This window comes from Pseudorca crassidens, chromosome 5 (genome assembly GCF_039906515.1).
Source record: "Pseudorca crassidens isolate mPseCra1 chromosome 5, mPseCra1.hap1, whole genome shotgun sequence".
Lineage (NCBI taxonomy): Eukaryota > Metazoa > Chordata > Mammalia > Artiodactyla > Delphinidae > Pseudorca > Pseudorca crassidens.
This window is the reverse complement of record NC_090300.1, coordinates 72,370,774-72,398,213: the sequence shown is the minus strand read 5'-3', so window position 1 is coordinate 72,398,213 and position 27,440 is coordinate 72,370,774. Positions and strand designations below refer to the sequence as shown.

Sequence of the window (27,440 nt, the reverse complement as noted above, 5' to 3'; positions counted from 1 at the left end):
GAATGCCTGAGTGAAACGCTGGGTTAGTACCAGAGGCAGGATGAAACCTTCCAGATTCCTGGTTACTTTTCCTATATCACACATGACTTCTGCCTATAAAACCAATTACAGAAGAGAGTTTATACCACACTTACATCAGTTTCTGTTTTTCTTTTCTCCTGGCATATCAAAGGTTGAATTTTTATGCTTATATTTATGGTCAGCTTCTTGAGTCACTATAGGATTGAGAACATTTGCCTCTTACATATTTATTGCTGAAGAGAAAGCAGAAAACACAAACCAACTTTCCTGAACTCCAGAGCTCTTGAAACATAGGAAGCAAAATGGAGAATAAATTTTCAATATAGGAAGCAAAAGCAAACACTCCAAAGAAACCAGACGTAGAAGATTTTAGCTAATAACCCTACTATTATCAGCCCTCTTTCATGTGATACACACATTCTCCACTGACACTCACGAGGGGATACATGCCAGTGTTCTGACGCTGAAAAAAAGCAAATAATTACCATAAAGTAGAAAAAATGAAAATAAGAGAAATAGGTGCTAGATCAGGAAAAGGGTCTGCAGTCATACCGAGAAGGCTTTTAGGAGCTTCAACATACAACTTTAACTGTCCGTGTATATATCTCTGTTTTGTGTGTGTATGTGTCTACCCAAGGTATACATCCCAAGGCAAAACTGTCAAGTCAGGACACTCTTCTCTGGGTACTTTTAGCCTCCCAATGCTGTGGCTCCCTGCCTCGTGGGGAAAGTGATAATGGAGGTGGTTGATTAGAAATGGCTTTTTATTTTCATACTCTTTAAGTCAGTAAAATGTCCCAAACTTATTACTCAGGAATCAGTGCCTACTTCCCCGCCCTCACCACATCCCGCCAAAGTTTATAAATCTGTAATTGTTAACAGAGCACACAAAAATTTATACTTGACACTGCAGTTTCAGACACACTGTGTTCTTCGATCACGGAGGTAGGGGTTGTTGCCTCGTTTGGGGGTTTGGAGAGGCTCAGAGAATGACATGGGAAGCCCACAGTGCTATTGGGCAGTAGAAGTTTCTGATTCCAGAACCAGTCCTCTCTGTACTGATCCTCTAAGACTCTGGTATCATACTCAGTCCTTTGGCTTCTTGTTTGGAGACTATATACAATCTTCCCTCAAATACTCCATTCACATTGATTTTTTTTTTTTTTTTTTTTGTGGTACGTGGGCCTCTCACCGCTGCAGCCTCTCCCGTTGCGGAGCACAGGCTCCGGACGCGCAGGCTCAGCGGCCATGGCTCACAGGCCCAGCTGCTCCGCGGCATGTAGGATCTTCCCGGACCGGGGCACGAACCGGTGTCCCCTGCACCGGCAGGCGGACTCTCAACCACTGCGCCACCAGGGAAGCCCCACATTGATTCTTGAGCCTCTTAAGCCATGTTCTTTCTGTCTTACAGCTAACTGCTGAGACTTTTCTTTGACCATAAAATTCATCGTCAGACAGATATCTTTAAACTTCCTTGCCATTAAACAGAGTTCCTGAGGTACATCTAGTAGTATTCTTTATGGAGAATAACAACATAGGATCAGGAGACCTGATGTCTTGCACTAACTCTGCCAGTGAGACCACCATTATTATAATAATTACCACCTAATACTGAATGCTTTCCATATGCCAGGTATTAAGTGCTTTACATTTATTGTCTCTTTTAATTCTCATAACAACTCTTTCAGATGGTTTTATTATAGTCCGCATTTAACAAATGAGGAACAGGGGCCTTAGATAAGTGAAAGAGTATCTGCAGGATTACACAGTGTTAAATTAACTAAACAAAGAGGCCATTAGACTGAGGTGGCTGTAATGTCCTGGAAGCCTACTTAAGTAAGCCAAAATCTAAGCTGGAATGCTTCAAGGTCAAGAAAATTGAAACCTAAGGACAATCACTCACAAGCAGCCAACTGGACTTTCTCAACTAATGCAACCACTTAAGCTGTAGCCAATCAAATACTTTCCTTGTCTTGCTTCCACCTCTTTTCCATAGAAGTCTTGGCCCTGGCTCCCCTCTGTGGAGTGCTCCTAACTATGTCCAGTTTGATGCTGCCCAATTTGCATCGATTTTTGCTCAAATACCCTCTTAAAATTTAAAAATTTTAATATGCCCCAGTTTATCGTTTAACAACAGCAAGTAAGTGAGAGAGAAGGATTCTAACACAGATCAGCCTCATTCCAGGATCTAAAATTTAACCATGAATGTGGCCAAGTAACTTCCCTTTTCTTGGATTTTATTTTTTCATGTATAATACAAGGACGTAAAACCAGATGATCTCTAACCCTTTCCATCTCTATAATATGATGGGTTTATAATCAGTGCTAACTTCAACAGGGTTTTCTAGCCTGAAACTTAAAAATATAAAATCAAGCCAGTTTTTCAAGCACAAGAGTGGGAGTGGGTGGGCACTTGTTAATAGAAAGTGGAACAAACTGAGTGAGTCTCTTTAATAAGGAGCATAAAATCCATGATTAGCAGTTTCCAGCATCAGAAGACACATATCATAGCCAAGAGGCAGTGGGGCAGATCACATCTGTCTGAATTAAAGTGTGTCATCATGTAGTCTTGTTTCCAGTGGAGACTCTGAAGCTATCTTCATGCTCAAGTTTCTCTCACAACACCCACTTTTAAAAAGCAGAGGAGTCAGAAAAGTCAGCTTGTCCTCAAAGGCAGCTCCCTCAGGTATTAGCTGCCTCTGTCTTATTAAATGTGGTCAGGCATGACTCAGCTCGTCTATCAACTGTCTGGGAAGGAGAACATTTCATGCTGGTAGAAAATCACCTTAAGCAGAACAATGGAAGGCACTTACGGTACACAGTTAGAACTGGGTTGCGTATTACTCAAAATCAAATCACCCTTTTCTTATTCTAGACAGGAGAGCATAATCACAGCCACGAGGGAAACAAGACTGCACTTGCTTAGGACACATCAGATCACCCTGTCACCTCCAGTTACAGCTATCAGCCACTCAGACACCTCTTCTGTCTGGTTCACAAAGCAAAGGGGAACTGTGGGTTATGCCACGTCTCTCAACCAATAAACCCTCAGTGAGAACCTACTACATGCAACAGTTTATAATCAGCTCCAATGGGGGGCTAAAGACACAGGGAAGACACGGTTTCTGCCCTCAAAGGTCTCACTATCTAGAGAGGGTAGACAGCCAAATAATTCATCTCAATGCAAAGCAAAATAAAGTAAATGCGAAAAAGAAAAAGATACAATGTGACATAAGAAGGCAGAGGAGCTCTTAATTCTGACTGCAGGGGAGGGTGGGGATTTCAATGAAGCCTTCACAGAAGAGATAGCATCTGATTTAAGCCTGAAAAATGAATAAAATGTGTGCTGACAGATACAGAGGGAGGAATCCAGGCTGATGGAACATTGTAAGTAAAGGCAGGGAGGGCAAGGGAGCCATAACTGGTCTGTAAATCACCTGGGTGTACAGAGTGTGGGATGGTTTAGTTAAGCATGAGAGTGGGAGACTAGGATTATACAAGGTAAGACACTCTGACTTATGAGTGACACATATTAATGATAATTATGGCACAGATGAAGACTGGATTGGGAAATACGTTTGTGCTCCCTGAGGCTGTCTGATGGTTCACACACACATGCACCTCCACAAGTGTCAAGAATGAAATTTCTTTATCCACTTGTTCTCTCTGCTTTTACTTATACAAACCACAAATGATGACAAAAGAGACGATTACAGTAACCTGGGCTCCAGGATTGTGGAGGCAGTGAAGCTAATCACTCCTGAGGTGGTCCTCTAGCTCCACAACTGTTGGATTAGATGACTGTGATTTACCACGATGAGAAAGACATTGCCTAGCACCTGTTCCTTTTCCATCCCCCAGCCCCCCATCGTCACTGATCATACATGGGGTTGTAGGGGGGGCAGCCACTTTATGTCAGTTTCTGGAATTTAATTATCCAGAACTTTCATTGCTTCTCTCTTGTGGAGTCTGTGCTCAAAATATTTTAATAACCAGAAACCTCAATGAATGGCAATGCTCTGTACTATAGCACACTGTCTATACATCCCTTATGGTACTCAGAACATCAGCCCCTGAGTTATAGACGATTAGATATCTGGACTCTCTTTCCAACTACCTAAAGTTTCCTTGTTAATAGGACAATTGTCCTTTTCATCTTCATATCCCACCCCCCCCACCCCCACCCCCGCCGTGCCTGAAAAAGCCAAGAATCTCTGTAAACATGCAGAGTGAAAAAGAGAATAGTGGTAGATCCAGTGACAGGCCGAAGAATAGGACTTGAAAATAACTGGAAAAATTAAAGTTTAGCAAAATACAAGCCACAGATGAGGAAAAAAATTAAAAATTTACATATCTGATGGGACTTCCCTGGTGGCGCAGTGGTTGAGAATCTGCCTGCCAATGCAGGGGACATGGGTTCCACCCCTGGTCTGGGAAGATCCCACATGCAACAGAGCAACTAATTACTGAAGCTCTAGTACTGAACTACTGAAGTCCTAGTACTTTAGAGCCCACATGCTGCAACTACTGAAGCCCGCATGCCTAGAGCCCATGCTCTGCAACAAGAGAAGCCACTGCAGTGAGAAGCCTGTGCCCCGCAGCGAAGAGTAGCCCCCACTCGCCGCAATTAGAGAAAGCCCGAGTGCAGCAACGAAGACCCAATATGGCCAAAAAAAGAAAGAAAGAAAGAAAAAGAAGCTAATAAAAATAATAAATAAAATAAAATAAAGCTGCCTCTTTAAAAAAAATTACACATCTGATAAAGGACATATCCAGGATATATAAAGAACTCTCAAAATTCAATATGAAAACAAATAATTTAAAAAGGGATAAAAGATTTCAACAGACATTTTATTAAAGAAGATATACAAAGAGTGAATAAGCATATGAAAAGATGCCCCAAATCATTAGTCATTAGATAAATGCCAATTAAAAATCACAGAGGATACTACTACACACCCACTAGAATGGCTAAAATTTTTAAAGTGGAAAATACCAAGTGTTCACAAGGATATGCAACAGCTGGAACTCTCATTTGTTGCTGATGGAAATGCAAAATGAAGTACAGTCGCTTTAGAAAACAGTTTGATATTTTCCTATTAAGCTAAATATATACTTACAATGCAACCTAGCAATATTAGTTATAGGTATTTACCAAAGATAAATGAAAACTCATGTTCAAACAAAAGCCTATACACAGATGTTTATAGCAGACTTAATCATTATCACCAGAACCTTGAAGCACCCAAATGAACTTCAACTTGCTGATGAATAAACAAACTGTGGTATTATCTTTACAATGGAATACTACCCAGCAATAAAGAATGAATTTCTGATACGCTCAACAATGTGGATATATCTCAAATGCATCATACTAAGTGAAAGAAGCCCAGTCTCATATGATTCCGTCTGTATAAAATTCTGGAAAAGGCAGAATTATAGAAACAGAAAACAGATCAGTGATTGGCTAGGGACTTTGACAAGAGGTTAATTGTGTTTGGAAATGTAGATTCTTATGGGCAAACACCCACCTTCAAGTACAAAAATCTCAATCCTTATCTCATAATAAAGGAAACCAGTTGGTGCTTACCCATGTGCCAGTACATGGTGTCAGTTTTCAAGTTTATTCACCTGAGTACCTGATTACCTACTTGCTTTTGCTGGTTACAGGGAAACTTTGAAGTGTACATCTCACTGATTCTCCAGAACAACTCTGCGAGGTAGGTACGGCCTATAGTATCATCTTCATTTTATAAAGACAGAGAGTCACATGGAGCCAAATTTGACTCTAGTCCAGGATTTCTTTTTCTCTACATTACATATTGTGAATTATCCAGGGCATTTTCTGAGCTCCCATAGCACTGAGATTTAAATTTGCTACACTAACAATAAACGAACTGCTCAAATGTTCCCCTCCTAGATCCCAGATTAGGGGGGTGAGTCCTGGGAAGACCTCTGAATTCACCATGATCTCTTCTTTTTTGATGCAATGTAGTTAACCTTAAGGAACCATCCTGGAATGCGGCTGTGGTATCTATCATACACAGCCTGAGACTCATCTGCTATTTCATACTTCAAAAGACATTTACAATGGCACAGTCACTTTGGAAAATACTTTGGTAGTCCTTCAAAATGTTACACAAAGAGTTCCCATGTGACCCAGCAATTCCACTTCTAGGTATATACCCAAGAGAAATGAAAACACATGTCCACACAAAACTTGTACACAAATGTTCACAGTAGCATTATTCATAATAGATAAAAAGTAAAAACAATCCAAATGCCCATCAGTGATGAATGGATAAACAACAGAATTATTCATCACTTAGAAGACAATGAAGTACTGATACATGCTACACACGGAGGCGCCTTTAAAACATTAAGTGAAAACATTATTCTAAGCCAGTCACAAAAAGCTACATATGATTCCATTTCTAGGAAATGTCCAGAATAGACAAATCTATGGAGAAAGAAAGTAGATTAGTGGTTGTTTAGGATTGAGGGAAGGGGGAAAGAAGTCATGTGGAATGGCAGCAAATGGATACAAAGTTTCTATTTTGAGTGATGAATATGTTCTTAACACAGATGTAGTGATGACTGCTAACATGACTGGTTGCTACTGTTTTCAACACATGGAGTCTTTAGAAAAAATATAAAATAAATAATGTCCTTAGTAGTGAAAGGGTTGGAATCCCCTGGGTATACCAGGAAAAAGAATAATAGGTTGGGAGTGCAAGACAAGGGTTTGTGTCCTGGTTCTCTGGTTCTTCTGTTTACTGTTTTATGGCTATGGCTAAGTCGCCTAGTCTCTCCAAGTCTCTGTTTCCTTATCTGCAAAACAAGAATAATGATATGATTTATCGTTTTTCCGATGATCATAGAATGCAAGCATTTTTAAACTATAAAACACTATATGATGTTGTTCATCACTATAATGATTAGTTGATATAATGATAATATGAACTATGTTTGGCACATACTATAAGCCCAATAGTATGTGTGTTTATTGCCTAGAGAAATGAAGGAATGTTGACAGGTGAAGGAAGAAGTACTCATTTGTTTAACATATGTATAACCATGTCTACAGACACTGAAATATTGGCAATTGGCTGAATATACTTTGTAGCACTGATTGTCTTTAAAACAAAAAAAAAGGAAAAGAAAACTGCCTATAATCAATTGAAATGTTTAAATGAGCAGATACAACAGGCAAGAATTAGGGTACATAACTACTTTTTGGGCTGAGTATCCAGTATCGGAAAACTTTGAAGTGGAGAAGCGAGAACTCATTGATTTCAACTTCCAAAAATTGGGGTGGCTAGTTTTCATCTTCTTGACATTACATATCTAACTAATACACAAATAGTAGCCACACTTATAATGCAGGAAATTCAAGAGTAATATCACTTTTCCCTCACAGATCACCTAACTTGATAGTTTACCAAGGGCATTTCCTGAATATTGAAGTTATCTCTGTTCTATGCAAGTTATTAACATATCATTTTAAATATAGAAACAAAGAACCAATGTTTAAACAAGAATATCTCACAATTGCCCCTTGCTTACCATCCCAAGCACTCCAAAGGTTCAGGTCTTCATTCCTTCTTACTTCCAAAAATTGTTACTCTGTATTTCTAGTTATACATATAATTAGATCGTAATATATTCAGATGATAAAAAATTATTTTTAAATGGCGGAAATAAACTCAAACATAATTCCACTTTCTAAAGATAATCACTGTTAAGATTTGGGTGTATTCTACGGAAGGTTTTCTATATGTGCGCACGTATGTAATTACACACACATGCACACAGTGGTGTGTGGTAAACCAGGGTTGGGGCAGGGCGGGGGTTGATTTGCAGCATCTGTTTATTAATTTCCATAGGGTAAATACTCTCACCAAGGCCAGTTTCAAACTAGCAATGATTTAATAGCTGGTTCACATAATTCCTGAAAATTGAACAAATGGCTCTCATAAACCACTGCAATCTAGCTTCAGCAAACAACTGTCACTGTTTTTAAAGGTTTCAGACTTTAAAAAACTGCTGTATGGTACCTGTTTTTAAACAGAAATATCTATCATAAACTCATTTCTTTATCAACAAATATAAATATATATTTTTTACGACTCAATAATATTCTCCTTTTTTTCTGGTATCCTCTATCAATGGATATTTACGTTGCTTTGTCCAATGTTACCTATTTGAACAACTGTATGACAAATAAAGTTGTGAATACAGCTTGAAGCACTTCTCTGATTATTTCTTTAGGATATATGTGTGCAACGTTCATTACAAGGTCAATGGGAGGCACTTTGGTGTCTTTGAAACGAACAGTCAAAGTGCCCTTCACAAAGCCTATTCAAGGGACACTCTTACCCACATGGTATGAGAACACCACACTTGGTCATTAGATCACCACATCCTATCTAATGCTAGGTAGGACTGTTCTCCTTAATTGTTGCTAATATAATGGGTGAAAAATGACATCTCATTGTTGGTTTAATTTGCATCTATCTTCTTACTCATGAACTTGACTTCTTTTTAGTATGATCCATTTGTTTTTCTCTTCTTGAACTGCCTGAACTTCTAGTTAAAAATCTTTTCTCATTTTTTCAAAGAGTATACTTTACATTGGAAGGATTTCTTTTGTGTGCAAGAGCTCCTTGTGTTGTACTGACTTAACCATTTGCCATATACCTGTATCTTCCCAAGTTTTCATTCATCCTTTAAATTATAATATTTTGATGCTCTACTAATTTTGTCAATCTTTATGTAGTCAAATATATCTAATTTTCTCTAATGGCCCCTACCCTTGATGATATATCTAGAAAGGCTTTCTCTACCTCCACATTATAAAAACACTTGCATATATTTTCTTCAAGTACTTTTAGGCTTTAATTTATTTTTTTACATTTAAATATTTAATTCAAGTGAGATTTGTTTGGGGGTAAGGAATAAGGTAAGAATTTAACTTTATTTTTATAGAAATTACGCAAATGTCCTAGCATTTAAATACATCTTTTTCCACTGACTCTGGATGCTACCTTGGGTAACCGCCAGCTGCAGAGCTGGCTTCCTTTCTTTCTGGATTCCTGTTTTCACTTCAATTTTGTCCTCCGAGAATTTGTTACCAACTCAGCAAGACATTTATTTTTAAATGTAGCATTTCTAGCTGCTTTACAGGAAAAGGGTTGTTTAGGGGACCTTGTCCACCATACTGAGAGAAACTGAAATCTTCTCCAAGCTATTTCCGACATGGTGGGTAGCATGAACATTCAATAACTAGATAGTGTCAGGGACCTGCTCAAGTCCTTTCAGTGACCTTTTGTGGCATGAAGGTAAATGAAATAACAACCATAATAGGCCCTGGACTCTGACTACCTCTTCCTCCTCATCTCAGGCCCCTTCCCCCAGAGTTTTCTTTTTTCTTTTTTTTTGGTGTGTGTGCGAATTTTAAAAATATTTTTATCAAGGTATAATTGACATATAACATTATGTTAGTTTCAGGCATACAGCATAATGATTTGATATTTGTGTATACTGTGAAATGATTGCCACTGTAAGTCTAGTTAACATCTGTCACCATACATAGTTACAATTTTTTTTCTTATGATGAGGGCTTTTAAGATTTATACATGGACATATATGCACTACCAAATGTAAAACAGATAGCTAGTGGGAAGCAGCCGCATAGCACAGGGAGATCAGCTCGGTGCTTTGTGACCACCTAGAGGGGTGGGATAGGGAGGATGGGAGGGAGACGCAAGAGGGAGGGGATATGGGGATATATGTATATGTATAGCTGATTCACTTTGTTATACAGCAGAAACTAACACACCATTGTAAAGCAATTATACTCCAATAAAGATGTTAAAAAAATAATAAAAGATAAAAATAAAGCAGAAACTAACACATCATTGTAAAGCAATTATACTCCAATAAAGATGTTAAAAAAAAAAAGATTTACTCACTTAGCAATTTCAATGGATGAATGAATAAAAAAGATATAATATTATTATTGCATTATTCACCCATGAAAAAAGAATGAAGTCTTGCCATTTGTGACAACATGGATGGACCTTGAGGGCATTATGCTAAGTGAAATAAGTCAGACAAAGAAAAACATCACACGATCTCACTTATATGTGGAAAAATAAAATAAACAAAAACCTGAGTCTATAGATACAGAGAACAGATTGGTGGTTGCCAGAGGTGGGAGATGGAGGGGTGGGTGAAATGGGGAAGGGAGTCAAAAGGTACAAACTTCCAGTTACAAAATAAGTAAGTCATGGGGATATAATGTATAGCATGGGGACTATAATTAACAACACTGAATTGTATATTTGAAAGCTTCCCCCAGTTCTTGAAGCTCCAGCGATACTGGTGTCATGATCCTTATGGCTCAGGACCTTCACACATGCCATCCACTGCCTTCTCTCTGCTTTGCATGGTGGTCCTTCTTTCCTTCACTTCTCAATAGAATATGTCATCTTCTCAAATAGATTTTCTCAACCACCCAACAATGGGAGTATTGTCCTATTATTTTCCATCAGTATAATGCCCTATAGATAATCTTCACTTTTTAAAAATGTGTCTATTTATTTATTTTCTTCTGTCCTACAGCCTCCCCAAGACTAAGCTCCATGATGGCAGATACTACTTCTGTCTTGTTTACCAATAAATACAGGCAAGCACAGTGTATATCACATACTGATAGACTATGAATGAATGCAAAGTGTCTTAATCTTCTTTACATCCCCTGTGGTACAGATGCCCAGTAAACATCTGCTGAGCTGGGTTCCACATCTAGTCATGAAGGACCACCTGCCCTAGATATGGACGTCATGTAGATGTTTGACCTGTTTCTATTACGTCACAAAGGTACATTTTCAAAACAGGAGGGAAATACTTATCCTTCTGTGATAAAAGTATTGCATGCTTTAAAATGGATAACTAGCCTACGAAAACACAGATTTCCCTGGGATTAAAGAGGACTTGTGCATTAAACCTGAACACTTTTTCAGGTTTGTGATTCTGGAGAGTTTGCACTGGGTATGGATCGGGGATAATGCCCCCTGTCCAAACTTTTGCGCACTTGCTGAATCCAGATAACAGTTATTCTAGCAGTTTTATTGCCACAGTGTTTGGCTGTTGGCATAACTGACGCCATTCTGGCCCTTACAGGTTCTCCTGTCCTTCGCTGACCCTACCCAGGACTGTACTGTACAGTGAGTCACTTCTCTGTAGTCAAAGGCTTTGTAGTTAATAGATATTGCTTCATAATTATTAGGACCAGGTGGCCTCTATGCTCTGTTAGTCCCCACACAATGATGAAAACCTTTGCTGACGTATTCATGGAATCCACAAGACTAGTTACCCATTCATGAATTTTGACTTAGGAATGCATGTCCTGTTTCCAATGACCTAACTCCATACCCTAGGTTAACTATAACCCCTCGGTGGTGCAGAGAGCAGCTGTGAATGCTTCTGAATACTTGTCCACCCAAACCTGATCCCACCTTGTAAGTTACTTATAAGAAACGGATCCATTGATTATATGGAGCTGCCTGCCCCATTTTTCAGCCTCAAGATGCCTTCTCAGTTCAGTGGGTATGTTTGTTCCCTCTGTCCTCCAACACACACACACACACACACACACACACACACACACACGCACACACGATAGTTTCTGAAAAAGATGAAACATTCCAGCCCCACCAGAAATAAAATGGAACGTGCAGTAAATCCACCATCAAATTTCAAAATTCACACCCAGTCACCGCCAAAGGCTAGCAAAAAAACCCAAAAACCTGGCATTTTTTGACTGAAAATTATTTTCTAAAGCTATACACTGTTGGGAACCAAAAAAATTCTGAGCCACAGGTAAACATCATTTACAAAGTCCCTAGACACCTAGCAAGAGGGACGGAACCTCTGTAGTTGGAGAAGAAGGAGAAGACAGGGAGTTACAGTCAATATCTCTGAGTTAGCCACAGGGGAAGCCAAATGAATAACGCCAAAGCAACCTTGCCACATACTGAAGTCAACAGCTTCCCATTCCACTCAAACCCGCTGCATCTGCACTGAACCACTGTTCCTTCATCCATCTGCAATCTTGTTAAGAACTGCTTTCCCTTAAGAAATTTTTTATAACCTTGGAAAAATGTATGTTATCTAATGTACACAATTGTAGTACACTGTATATGTTTCAGGAAGCTTGGAACAAATCAATTTGAAATAGTATTCGCAGCATGAAAAATTACATCCTATGTTCTCTGTTTTTTCAATTGGTTGAATGTTTCCTTTCAAATGTGTGTGCTCCGTATCATCAATTATTGATAGCTTTGGTTGGTATATTTAGAAAGAGAAGAGTTTTAATCATAAAGAATTCAGTGGCAGCGTGGTATTGAGCGAATAGCATGCATTTTAAAGTCAATCAGGTAGACAAGTTTTACTACTTATAATAGCTATAGTAAGCTGTTAATTTAGCTTTTTAATTCACCTTTCTGAATGTGGAGTTCCTCACTGGTAAAGACAGATGAAAACATCTATTTCTATCTTATGAGGCTCTTCAGAAATTTATGCAATATTTTATATTAATACACACACACAGACACACACACGCACACAAACACTACTCCCTGATTCAATTAATGTTATTTCATTCACCTCCTTCTTTTTTTATTATACACACACACACACGCACATTCCACTATATAGTTATTACCAATTTAAAGAGAATTAGAATAAAAGATATTTAAAGTCATGCTTAGCTTAACATGATCTTCCTTTAGTCATTAAAAAAATTCAGTATTGTATAATGCTTCATGGCTATTTTGCAGTCATCAACTATCACTGCATTGTAGATAAGAGGAAGAACATTTTTTAATAACAGGATATTTAGAGTAATAAAGGTGAGATAATTAAGAGCTTGCTTTAATAAAGCAACCAGGAACAAAGACCCTGTCTTCACTTTCTTCCTGAAATCCTGCTTAGCATCTCATGAAGAATATTGTATGTAGTGGGAGGGACTCCTCCAACACTTCCATTTATTAATTGCTATATTCACACTTTCCATTATTTCAATTATCCTCCAAACAAAGCTACACCCTCCTCTTAGACCTAAATACAAGCTGGGTTTCTACTGAGCCTCCAGCAATACATTGCTAAAAGGAAAGACAGTTTACAGCTCAGTGTCAGTTGCAACCAGCAGATTGCTTCTGCCCTAGACCTTACGTATGCAGAGTGCATAAGGGCGCACTCTTGCCTGCCATCTCCTCTCCCTTCAGTATCATGAAGGCCATGCACAGCTCTACGCCTCCACCATCTCTGCTGTATACTTCCTTCATAATACAAGTGTCCTGAAGATGCTGACGGCTCTCTTGGCTAGAGGTACACTAGATACAAGGAAACTTCTATAATACTTAAGGCTTCTATTTCAGCTCATCATTTTAACATACTAGGAAGAAAGGAAAGAGTTGGAAGGTAAACAAAACAAAACCGAACTGTTCTAAAAGGATACCATCCAATGCAAAGTTCAGTTAAAAAAAGAGAGTATTTAACTGTGGTACTTAAAAAAGTTTTTTTTTTAATGATCTGAAAAAGTATATTCCTGGGTTTGCATCAAATGCAGCAAAGTCCCTCTGTGGAAAGACTCTCTCTGTATCTCCTCTATCTTTCTCTTTGTATCTCCCTCTCTCTCACCCTGTCTCTATCTCTATCACTATCTCTTTTCTTTCTTCCTCTCTCCTTTTTCTTTCTTCTTCTCTCCTCACCCCCACTCCTTCTCTTTATTTTCCTTTACCTTGAGTGGACAATTTAAAAGTGCTGAAAAGACATTTAGAAGCAAGCCATGGATGTGAAAAAGTCTTGTATAAGAGAAATTCTGTTCTCCTCAGGGGACCAAATAGATCAAAGAATCCAAAGCAAATTAGAAAACTATGAAGATAAAAGTAATGCTTTCTATCTGAAAAGCAAAAATTAGTTCATTAAGAGACCTTTGGGGCAGTCTGAAGTCCCAGAGGATCTAGGGAAGGACAGAATTAACTCAGGTGCATCAATTTAAGCTATTAGGTGTAATGTGTTTAAACAGCAAACAAGTCCATGGTGAAGGATTAAAGGTTTCTTCCCAAAGTAAAAAAGAGCAAACAAAGCTATGCTAAATAATGGTTGATAATGGTTGAGATCTGCTTGGGAAAAACAATTTGTATATCTGTGTTTGCTTTAACAATAATAGAGTCCTATATTTCAACTATAGTTGTATGCAAGCAATTAAGAATCAAATAAAATCCACGGTATTATATTAATAAAGAGTTACGTTTATATAGAAAAGCTACGAGTAACTGATGGATGGCCTCTCTGTTTCCTTCCCCTTGAATATCTACACAGGTTCCACGGAGGAAGCATAGTTGGCAAATACTCTTCGGTTGGTCCTTCTCGCTGGCATGGAAAGCCCAGACTTTAAAAGGACCACAATGTTCTGTTATATAAGTTATGGGAAAAATGCAAACATCAGTACCTTGGTTTATATATCAAAATGGACACTTCTGCATACCTCAAGGAGTACTTCAAAAAATGTGAAAGTATCTCGGAAGTAAACAAAACAAAACAATGAGATGATGGTCAAAGAGCCTTAAACTATTATTCCAGACACTACTGACAAACACCGTAGGAAAGTGGTATTTATTTCCCAATAATGTACAGCTTTACCAAGAGTTTTGATTCTGGTGGCAGAAGGAGAAATGAAATTCATGAAAACAACAGAACTCAGCCAAGTCTAGATTACCAAGTGTGTGATTACTTTGTCTCTTTTCTCTTATTTTCTCAGCCACCTTGTATTTTCATTATTCCTACTGCCTCTAAAACTGAGAAAGACAAAAGAAGGCAATTCTGTATATTGCTTTTATAGGTTTGGATGGCAGGTACTTGAAGTTATTGACTGAGGTTCTCATATTATTTATAAAATGTATCCATTTTCTCTCTGTCCCTCAAAAATAAATGAGTGATTGCAGCACCTAGTGGATTTTAGAATAAAGTCATTATTGTGTTGTTATCTCAAGGGTAGATATATATTTTATTTTTTAAAGAAGTTCATCAACTAAATAGAAAAGGAATTTTTAAAGTAGTGAAATAAAAGGAGTGAGAACTATCCCAGGAGTGAGTCACTGATAATCAGATGGTCATCTGGTTCTATAAAGCTCATCTCAATATGGCAGAAACAAATATTGGGGAGGGGGGAACGCAGAAACAAAGGCGATTCAAAGTGCAGAAGACTGTCTTATAAGCCAGATATTGTCACTTATAACCATATACACCCATGTATTCCCTGCAAAGATAGCGGCTTCTCTTAACTCACACATGTTATGGAAGAATCAGGTCATTTTTCTAAACATAGAATTATCGCTGTGATACAAGAAGCCTTTCTAGAGAATTTATAACTGCAAAGCTAGCATCAGGCCAATAAATTGTGGTACTCAAATCTCTTTTCAATACCCACCCTTGGGAAGTACAAGTAACTTAAAAATAAACATCAGTGTCTTTCAATGCAGCTCAAAAAAAAAAAAAAAAAGTGAAGATACCTGCTCCGAAGAAGAAACATAGAAACATTTATAGGACATCAGGGTGAATGTTATAATTCCAATGACCTTTAGGTCTAAGAATAAAATGAAACTATATTCTTCACACATTCTTCAAATGTTTGGACTAAACTGCATAGAAAGGAAGTGTGTTCAGGATGACCAGCCATGAGCAACAGAGACAGGGCTGAATGTCACAAGTAGATCCAAGTATGGAGTTTTTCAAAGAGCATATTCAAATAACATGAGGCCACTGGTGCTGGCAACAAATTGAATCTTTACCAAAAGCTGAAAGAACCATTTCACAGCATTAAAATATTATAGATCCTTGTAGAAGAAAGACCAAAAAAAAAAAAAAAAAAGAGCTAGCCAACTATGTCTAAAACACATTAAACACAAATATTCCCTTCACCTGCAAGGATTCCTGTCCTCCAAAATCTGTTCCTAACTTACCTTTCCAGCTTGGCTTCTAAACACCTTCACACTAACCCTGAATTCAGCTGAACTGAACTATTCTGTTCCCAAATAAGAGATGTATTTTCTCCTAGAAAAGAGCAGTCGTTGTTTGATTAAGAAGTTGTCCTCAGTACCACCCTACAGGACTAATAACTTTCTCTGCCGTCTTATGCAATTTTGTTTGGTATTTATTTTCTCTTCTTTCTTTCAAATTTTACTGTAAGATACTTACAATAAAAATCTTCCTTTATTCACCCTGGTTTCTACAGTATGAAATGGTCAAACACATGACCTTTAGAATAAAGTGAAATCATTGTAAGATAAACACTTGTCATTAGAAATAATTAAATAATAGGAAGAGTGTACCCTGAGTATGTCCACGGTGTATAAGACAACCCATAATGCTCTTTAATAAAAAAGCAAGAAGGAAGAATTGGTTGAGGTTTTGCTGTTGTTGGCTTAGCTGGTTGGATGGTTATTTTGCTGTTGTTAGTTGGTTGGTTGTTTTGGTTTATATGCAGGGACACAGTGAAACAGAATGATTAAATGACTTTAATGTCATTAACCAGCTCACGAAGTGAAACAGTCAGAACTTGAACCAGTGTCTCTTGATTCCTGGTAAGCCACAATGTTTTTATTTATTTCACATAGCGTAATTCACTCTCAATAAGCCACACGATTATTTCCACCCTCTGCAAATTTCTTAAAAATAATGATAAAGAAATAAGGGGATCTTACCTCCGTTAGTAGAAGAAAGCCCTAAGGGTAGGTAATGCTGTATAAAAGAAAGAGCTCTGCTTTTGGAGTGAAGGCAGCCTTCGAAACCTTATCATGAGTACTGTTAACTGAGACCACTCCCTGGCTTTACATTTCCTAAACTATAAGACAGAATACCTACACCCCATCCGCATCACAGTGTTTTCTGTGAAGTTAATGATGATGTGAGTGAAATCTAGCCCTGCACCTGGCACACAGTCAACTGTTTGTTGACTTTGAAATAAAAAGCTGTATTCAAAGATCTCTCTGTGTGTGCGTGTGTGTGTGTGTGTGTGTGTGTGCGTGCGCGCGCGCACATGCCTTTGGGAAAGAAAATTCATTGCTATCATTTTTTATGTGGACTGTGTAGCAAATAATTTTGGTATGGCAGTCGTTTTTAAATTCACCATATTATACATGGTGCCATTCTAACTACCTCCCCAACTTGGAATCACAAGTTCCAAATGTTTATTTCTACTCTAAAGGCAGCTTAAACAATTCAACTTTTTAACATGTTGCCAATGAAACACACCAAAAGAGAAATGTGTGACAAGTCAAAGTTTGCTTTTGGGATTCTTGCAAAGGAGCACCTCTTTGAGTTTAGTATTAGAAATGTTTAATTCTATAATAAGCAAAAACAGGAATATTGACTTTTGAGCTTACACTACAGTGATTTGCTTCCTGGGGGAAAATCACTGCAATGGTGGTGGTGGGGTGGTGCACCTTAAGTGAGGGGGCAGGGCGAGTAAAGATACTTCTTATCTAGAAAACACAGAAATATATTACTGAGTGGTTCTTTAACAGTTAGCAAAACCCGTGACCCCTTGGATCTTAATATTTTTTTCTGAATTATTTATCTGCCAGTAGAGTACAAGGGGAATGCATTTAGTAAAAGTAACATGCATCTTGGGAACTGAGGAACTAGTTGAAGTCACAGATGTGTTAAGTATTAGCTGTTTAACTTTGGGTAGCTCACTTAGCCACTTTGATCCTAATTTTCTCATCCAAATAAGAAATACCCTGACTGCTCTGTTTTGGGTGTGAGAACTAAATGACACAGAACATGTAAAATTCAAAGAGAATTTTATTTCAGCAAAGGAAGCTTTATTATCACCACTATACCACATTATAATTATATTATCACTATTATAATTATCCAAGCTTTAATTCCTTAAAAGAAAGTAAATGTTGGTTTTTGAGTATTTGCTTTTATCACCACTGGAGATGAAATGTTGCTGCCACGTTCCTGAGTGAAGATGGAAATCACTGTACTGCTATAGAAAGACTATGTTCTCTAGTCAGAATTGTGTGCCTTGAAGCCCAGTTCACTGCACTTGAATACACCACATAGAAATAAAGCTCTTATGTTGTTATGATTCTTTTTTAAAATTGTGGGCTTTCCTTAAGAGAAGGGTCCACATGGAGGGGTCCAGAGCAACAAGACAAAACTCTTACTAATATCATATGTGTGTACAGAGCTTTAAGGTTTTAAAGCTATTTCTCCTTTGTTCCTCACATCAATCTTGTGGTTCCATTAACATGGGTACCTAAAGCACAAAAAGAGCCTCATGAAAGACCAACCAGTCTACTGTCATCTACCTCGTTGTAAGAGGCATATGCACGAGAGGTTGGTTGATCCCCCAGTATGTGCATTGATCCCTTTTTCCTCTCATAGCCCAGAGCCAGTTGCCCCTTTTATTTTTGTCAACAACACTTCCTTTTTGTTCCTCTCCCTCCAACTAGGAAGTACATCACTGACACAGACACAATATACCTTTTCATAAGGAAGGCAAATAAACATGGGCCAGATGGGCTGAGGGCATTACAACATGTTTCCTGCTCCCATGGTGACTCAATGGGGCTGGTATGAGAACTTATCTTATTCAAGAAATCAGCTTCCCTAGCAGAATTATGAGTCAGTTCCTGGGTAGAAAGCTCATTTTCCAACAACATTTGAGGGGGTGGGGTGGGGGCCCATTGGATGGATTACAGTAAAAGTCATTCAGAAAACAACGCGGCCAGGACCAGTAGGGAGGCACCAGCACTAACCAACCACTAACTTCTGAAACTTCATTGATCTCTAACAAGAGGAACAAGGTCATCTCCCCCTTTTCCTTCAAGGTGGGAACATAAAACCACATTGATGAATTGCCGGCATGAATCCAAACAAGTTCCATTATAAAATTAACCAATCTGGGCAAAAAACACTTTTTCATCCATTTTACATATATGTATTTGTAGATATATGCATATATATGTATAAATATAAAAGTTGAGTTCCTACTCTGTCTATATGTCAATCTTTACTCCAAGTGTTTGGGTAACAAACAAAATGGACAAGTCCCTGTCCTTAGGGAGCTTAAAAACAGAGAAATAGGGAGGGATGGATGAAAAGGAGGGAAAGAGAAGGAAAGAAAGGAGAGGAGGATGGGGGTTGGGGAGGAAAAAGAAAAGGAAGAAGGTGGAAGGGAAGGAGAAGAAAAGGAGGAGGAGAAAAAAGAAAGAGTTAATATAGTGTCAAGAAATAATGAGTGTTATGAAGAAAACTAAAGCAGGATAGAGGAATAGAGAGTGATTGACAGGGCTATTTTAGTTAAGATGGTTAAGGAAGGCCTCTGTAAGAAGATATCAGTCAAGGATAGAACTAAATCAAATAAGAACAAACAACAATCAGGCGTTATATTCAGCATATTTAAAAACCAGGACATCAGGACACCGGCCAGTCAAATGGGACACTCACTCAAGCAGGACAGATGCTGGTCTAAACAGCCAGTAGAGTTGTACACTAGTGCATCCCAGCTGAATATCAGCTCTGCTTATAATATATCTTTTCCTCTGTGAAGCCTCCAAGGGCCAACAAGGTTAGAAGTTATCGCTCCTTCTCTTGGCTTTGAGCTGTACTGTGTCCTAATTATACCCCTCCTTTAGTGCTATCATTGGTTTCCAATAAAATGCCTTAAGTGGTGTAGCAAAACTGAAACACACCCAGAAAAGATCTTCAGGATGGTAGGAGGGCTCAAATCCATGCCATGTGAATAACAGTTGAAGGCATGTATTGGACAACATGGTCATGGTTTTATGACCACTGTTTTAACATCTCTGACAGCCTGTCACATAGAAGAGGAAATAAAGCAATGATATTCAAAGTATGGTCCATGGTCTTCAGGGAAATTATACATGGCAAGCTTTTTTTTAAATGAAGATACCTTAGTTCCCTGAATTAAAATTAGAGAATCATGGGATTAGGTATTTTCTATTTAAATCCAGTAGTTGAAACAAAGAAATATATGGATATGATGAGACAAATTTCAGTTATATGTACTAAAAAATTTCTAAGAATTTGATCAGTCCAAAGACATAATGGGCTAAAATTCGATGATCACTAGTTAGAGGTACCATAGAATGGTTCTGAGCAGTACCTCTGAAGATGAGACGAGACCTGCAAGGACAGACTTTCAAGTCCCCTGTAACTCTGAGGTCATATGATCCAAGTCCATGATAACTGAGTTTGGTTATTTAAACTCAGTAAAGATTTTGGCTGACTCTTCTTATGCTTATGAAGCAACATCCAAAGAAAGAATGAGCCTAATGACCGGTTCTTTCTTTCCTATATGGAAGCAGTAGACAAAACCCCATCTTTATCTACTTGTTTCTATAAGGTATCAGTGGACTGGTACAACTGAGGCTTTCTCCACCACTGGCTCAAGTTTGGAAAACAGAGTCATACTACCATCACTGTCATTTCTTTTCCCATAGGACCTGAGGTAAGGGGAAGAAATAGGATTCTAGTTGGCTTGGATGTGAAGGTGATGGAAAATTCCTATAATTAGAAAGTGCACTCCCCCCAGTGCACTTTGTTCCATGAAGACGAAAGATATCAGTAGTTCCTCCCGGCACCAAAATTCTATAATTCTGTCAAATATAAGATTCCATGTTACCAAAGAAGTCAGTGGAAATAAACAACGTTATGTTCTCTTAACTCATTTTCAGAAAGACTTGAGACATTACCCTATGTGTGAGTTGCATTTTAATAGATTGTCAAAAGACATTCACTTACCTGAGGCATCACTTTGCAGGATCCCATAAAAGTAGAGACTCATTACACACCACAGAAGTCCCATCCTGTCAATATAAATACAGAGGTAAGGAGAGTACTTATTACTCTCAAGTGCTTAAATAATATTCATACATATGCATGCTGACTATTGACTAGGAACTGTTCTAAGAATTTTACAATATTAACACACTTAATTGTCAGAACCAACCAGTAAGATAGGCTTTTTTCATCCCCATATTGCAGATAAGAAAACTGAGACACGTGTAAATAACATACCCAAGAACCTGTGGCTAGAAAGTGGTAGAGTAATGATCAAATTCCAGTAGCCTGGCTCTAGAACAGCCTCTTAATCACTGAACTCTAACTGCCTACTAAAAAAATATTTTTTTGGATTTTTTTCATCAGAGTTGAATTTCTGGTAGATGAGTTTGTTCTTATTACCCTTCATCATATTCTCTTGTTTATTCCCAATTGGAAATATTTTATAATCCAGACAGTTTTCCTTCTTAGTGATGAATAGAAAGTGTACAAATACTGGATTCAGACTTGGTTTGCAGTCCACCATACTCTGAATTTATAGTAAGGGGAAATGTATAATCCTCATGCCCTGCTGTGCCTGCTCTTATCTTCTCATTCGAAGAGACGAATGATGAGGCTGAATTCCAGTTTCTGTGATCTTTAGCCTTTCTGTTGATAACCAGCTGAAACAGCCAACTAGAAAGAACGATGCCCTTATATTTGGTTGTGTGATCTTTAATGCAGAAGGGCTGGAGATTTAACAACTCTGTGAAATATTTCTTTCCCTACTACTCTAGACATATCTGGCCCCCGATAAAACTGCTGTGGGGTTATAAATACTGAAACCTGAATATTACTGATAAATTCCATACTTAAGACTTCCACTCTCTGTTTTGAACACAACAGCCATACTGGGTGCTTACATTGGTCTTGGTAACTTGTCCAGACCATATTTCTAGTAGGTGACAGAGATGAGATTTATATCCACACCTGGAAAACTACAAGTCTGTTATCCTAAACATTAGCCTATGTCACAAGTTTCAAACCACAGGAACCCAGTAGTCTAAAAAGGTCAAAGGGATATTTAATAAGCAGGGTAATATTAACAGCATTTGAAATGGGACATTTTGAAGAGCACTACACTGAAACAAAAGGTACCTTTTGGACAGTATCGAAAGGTACAGTCCAAAATGGTACTGTCCAAGCAACCCAGAGTGTGTGGTCACTTTAAAGGACAATGCAAGTTTCCAACATCGGTCACCTCTCTTGACCACACATCACCAAAAATCTCTACTGTTCTTCTTCTTTAGCATGATTGCACACAAATCACAGGAGAGTATATTATATCTTAAACAACTATTTTATCTCGGAAATTAAATGTCTCTTTCTTAACGCTACCATTCCCTTCCAGTTCTTATACCATTAACTTAGGGAGTCCTCTCCATTAGTCATTCATTAATTCAATAAAACATGTATTGAACACTTTCTGTTCACAAGTCACTATGATATAATCACAGGGGTCACTGGCAAGCAAGATGCAAGGCTGTTACCCCCAGTAGAGGAGATAAACCACATGCAAACCACTGCAGCAACAGCAACTTTGAATAATACACATGCAGAGGCACTCTAGGATATTCAAAGATTTATCGGAAGTTCTAGCGCTAAGCAGACTCTAGCAGGGACTTAAAATGTGTACAAGAAATAACTGCAACACAAAGTAATGTGGTAAAAATAGTCAGAGAGGGGCCAATAAGCGCTATTGAAGATTAGCCAAAGAAAGAGATTACTCCAGCTAAGGCAGTCAAAGAAGACTAAACCCAAGAGGTAGCTTTGAACTGAGCAAGAACTGGTTGGGAAATTTAGAATTGAGGCAGAAGAAAAATGTGGGGAAAAGAAACTCAGTGGAGAACAATGCTCAAAGAGGAAAGCATGGAACATAAATAGGAAATAGTCTATAAATAATTCAGCTTGACTCAAGCACAGGGTATTAGAAAAAGAACTATAGAAGATTTTGTTGGAAAGCAGGGGGTTTTAGGATCAGAATATTGCAAGGTCTTGAACAGTAGGCTAAGAACTTACGATTTCATTTAAACAGAAAATAGGGAATCACTGAAAGTTTCTGATTAGAGGAATGATATGATCATCAAATTATGCCATACGGAGAGCATTCTTCCAGGCACATATTGGATGGATCGCCACTGAATTCTGTCTTATAATCACTGTGGCTCCTGAGTCATCACAATAATTGTTATCCTCATAGTTTTGTGTCATCTAAGAACTTGATCGACATTCCACCTATGTCCTCATCCAAGTCATTAATAAAAGTAATTAATCATTTTGTATAATCCTTGTCAACAGAGACCGACCGGACATTTAACTGCCGATTCAGGGCAGGGTAATCTCAGTTCCAGTACTCAGCTATGCTGAGGCACTCCAGCCTTCCAAATTGCTTTTGGCTATTAAAAAAAAAAGACTCACACCTCTAGATTTTCCGCATTTGCCTGTTTATAAGCTTCTGAGTTCCTACGGCAACACTTAGAAGACATTCTAATTAATGTGATTGAGAGTCTTAATTGATAATTCCATGAGTAACTGGATTATATTTGAGGGAGCAAGGAGTCAGGTCACCAAGATAAAGCTGATCTAACTTGTGTGCAAACACAAATCCAGCGTCAGTCCTGCCCGGTGATGAATTAGAATAAAGCAGACTGAAAAGAAAATGTGATTGTGCAGGCTGGTTTTGACAGACTGAAGGTATCAATGTTAGTGTCTGGTCTGAAACCTCTCTGGGAAGACTGATTCATTTAACCTTTTTTTTTCTTTTTTGGCTGCACGGCAAAGCACACAGAACTTCCCCGACCAGGGATAGAACCCATCGTACCCCCTGCAGTGGAAGCACGGAATCTTAACCACTGGACCACCAGGGAAGTCCAGTAATACACTTTTGATTCTTATTTCTTGTGGGGAGGGGGCGCTGGGTATTTTCAGACATGAAGAAACTGTCAGAAAAGCAAGGGAATCTGTCTAATAATGCATGGTTTCTCATGTTCTGAAGTACTACCTAGTTTTAGATTATTGTGATGGGGTTTAACAGCCCCTGCCCTTGCTTCAGATGATTGGAACCTACATATAATAAATTCCCAAGTCAGCCTTCCCTGCATTATCCATTTTATTTACGATATGATCATTTTTGCACTTCCCCTTAGATATTAGTACTTCTCTCATATTTAATGCCATGGTTTCCTAGTATAATGTCTGTACCATCTAGCAAGAAGTTTCAAATACATAATTAGTTCTATGCAATCAACATAATGTTGGGACTTCCCAGGCGGTCCAGTGGTTAAGACTTTGCCTTCCAATGCAGGGGGTGCGGGTTCGATTCCTGGTCAGGGATCTAAGATCCCACATGCCTTGCAGCCAAAAAACATAAAAGAGAAGCAATAATTTAATAAATTCAATAAAGACTTTAAAAATGGTCCACATGAAAAAAACCTTTAAAAAAAAAACCATGATGTTAATAATGATTGTTATCATATACTTTAACATCTATCCTAGCAAATCAGTATTTCTAGTGTCTGCATTCTCTAGGGTTATTAAGCTTCAAGATTTCCTTACCCCTGGGTCAGCCCTGACCACTAGATTTTCTCACTGAGCCAGGAGATAACAGGCTGAAACTAGGTTTGCTACCCCAAGGCTAGTATTACCTCTGAATCACCATTTGCTCAGCCTTCCTTCTGTACAACAGCATTCACAAGGCCACAAGACTGGAGTCATCCATCAGCTTCCTAATTCCACATGCAGCTCCACAATCAGATCATAGGCACTCTTTGAATCCCAGCAACCTGGTTGGAGCTTGGCCCTTCAACCTGGTGCTTTTCAGCACTCTGTTCCAAGAGCCTGCATTGTTTTCCCTATAAGGTCCTACTCCAAGCTGGATTAACCTCCTACAACCATGAAGCTTTATCTGCTTCATTCCTGGTTGACAGATACCCTTTGCTTTTACCTGCTCACTGAATACTTGGACATAAACACCAAGGCACAAACCCTAAATGGTCATCCCCAAATTGGCCCTGCAGCCAAATCACTTCCTTGCGTCCTAATTCCATCTAGGTCTTTCCTTTACCTTTCTCTAACTTTCTGATAAAGTTTGAGTGGGTCTTGCTTCTATGTCGACCTAAGATATGACAAACAAGCTTTTGAAGGACACAGGAGAAGTTATTAATTACTCCATTTTACAGAAAAAGAGAATAAATCAGAGTTATTTTCTTCATCAATCTTTTAACTAATTTATAGCTTTTGAACCATAAAAGAATTCTTGTGCAGAATATTTCTGAATCTAATATTTATTAATAAACCAAAGTTTCAGCAAAGTGACACAGAATGCTCTGAATCTGGGTAAGATGAAGTAAGCGTACGGCACGTTGTCTTTCTTAATGAATGTAACTATAAACCTGGGCAGAGTGCATGGAGCAACTTTTTGAGGATTCTAAAAAGGAAAAATTAGCACATTCTTTTCAAGTATACATAAGCATTCACCACAATATTATGCACCATAAATAAAATCTTAACAAATGTTAAAGAATTCAAAGTACATTCTCTGAACATAGAATTAAACTATAAATATACATAAATAACAGGAAAATTCTCCAAACACTTAGAAATTAAGGGATATACTTCTAAATAATCCATGAGACAAAGACATAATCTCAAGGGAGATTAGATAACATTTTGTATTGAACAAAATTGAAAATCCAACATACCAAAATGCATGGGATGCAATTAAAGCAGTGCTTAGAGAAAAATTTGCTGTATTAAAAGCTCACAATATAAAAAGAAGAAAGATCTCAAGAAAATCATCTAAGCTTTCACCTTAAGAACCTACAAAAAGAAGAGAAAATTAAATCAAGCAAGCAAAATGAGGGAAATAATGAAGAGTAGAGATCAAAGATTTTAAAATCAGAAATAATATAAGCATAGAAAAAAATAATAAAACCAAAAGTTGGTTCTTTGAAAAGAACAATAAAATTGCTAAACCTTTAACCAGGAGAACGAACAAGGAAAGAATAACACATATCACTAATATCAGTAATAAAAGAGGGTACCTCACTACACAGGTATTATAACTGTCATAAGGCAATACTAAAAATTCTAGGCACATAAATTCCACAATTTAGATGAAATGGACCAACATCTTAAAAACCACAAATTACCAAAATTCACCCAAAATTAAATGGACAATCTAAATGGCCCTATATTATTAGAAGAATTGTATTTGCAGGTAGAAACCTTCCAAAATGTAAATATCTAAGCTCCAGATGGTTTCACTGGTGAATTCTACCAAACATTTTAAGGATTAATAATGTCACTTCTACATAATTTCTTCCAGAAAATAAGAGAGGACATAATGGTTCTCAATTTACGTAATGAGATCAATATTGCTCTGATTACAAAACCTACCACAGACAGCACAAGAAAACAAATTGACAGATATCCCACAACCAAGCAGAGTTTCTCCCAAGAATTCAAGGTTGGTTTCAGTATTTTTAAAGTCTACAGAAGAAAAACCACATGATCGTATCAATTGATGCAGGAACAATATCTGACAAAATTCAATATCCATTCATGATAAAAACTCTCAGCAAACTAAGAATAGAAGGGAACTTCCCCAAATAGATACAAAAACATCTACAAAAAACCTACAGCTGGGCTTCCCTGGTGGCGCAGTGGTTGAGAGTCCGCCTGCCAATGCAGGGGACGTGGGTTCGTGCCCCGATCCGGGAAGATCCCACATGCCGCAGAGCGGCTGGGCCTGTGAGCCATGGCCGCTGAGGCTGTGCGTCCGGAGCCTGTGCTCCGCAACGGGAGAGGCCACAACAGTGAGAGACCCGAGTACCGCAAAACAAAAACAAAAACAAAAACCTACAGCTAACATTACATCTAATATTGAAAGACTGAATGTTTTTCCACTAACATGAGGAGCAAGGCAAGGAAGTCCATTCTCAGGACTATTCAACATGATTCTAGAAGTCTTACCCAGTGCAATAAGGCTATTCACAGATGACATGATTTTCAACATAGAAAATCCTAAGAAATCTATTTAAAAATGGAACTAAATAAGTATGTTTAGCAAAGTCACATCATGTGTAGTCAACACACAAAAATTAAACATATTACTATAGACTAGCAATGAGCAATTGGAAAGAATCTTCTTTTAAAAATACTGGTTACAGGGCTTCCCTGATGGTGCAGTGGTTGAGAGTCCGCCTGCCGATGCAGGGGACACGGGTTCGTGCCCCGGTCCGGGAGGATCCCACATGCCGCGGAGCGGCTGCGCCCGTGAGCCATGGCCGCTGAGCCTGCACGTCCGGAGCCTGTGCTCCGCAATGGGAGAGGCTGCAGCAGTGAGAGGCCCGCGTACAGCAAAAAAAAAAAAAAAAAAAAAAAAAAAAAAAAAAAATACTGGTTACAATAACTCAAAGAAAATATAAAATGCTTAGCTAAAAAGCCTAACCAAACATGTGCAAAATCGGTTGAAATTTACAAAACGTTGATAA

At 38.2% G+C, this 27,440-nt stretch overlaps 1 protein-coding gene across 4 annotated transcripts in view; it reads right to left on the bottom strand.

Moving 5' to 3' along the window:
- The window catches only part of IL1RAP (interleukin 1 receptor accessory protein), a 124,919-nt gene that overhangs the window by 59,636 nt on the left and 37,843 nt on the right, over positions 1 to 27,440 (bottom strand). For all 4 annotated transcript variants that reach the window (XM_067738409.1, XM_067738408.1, XM_067738410.1 and 1 more), the window contains one exon: positions 20,869 to 20,933. In XM_067738409.1, coding sequence (XP_067594510.1) covers positions 20,869 to 20,932 — 64 coding nt within the window. In that variant the 5' untranslated portion in view covers position 20,933. The remainder of the gene's footprint in view (positions 1 to 20,868; positions 20,934 to 27,440) is intronic.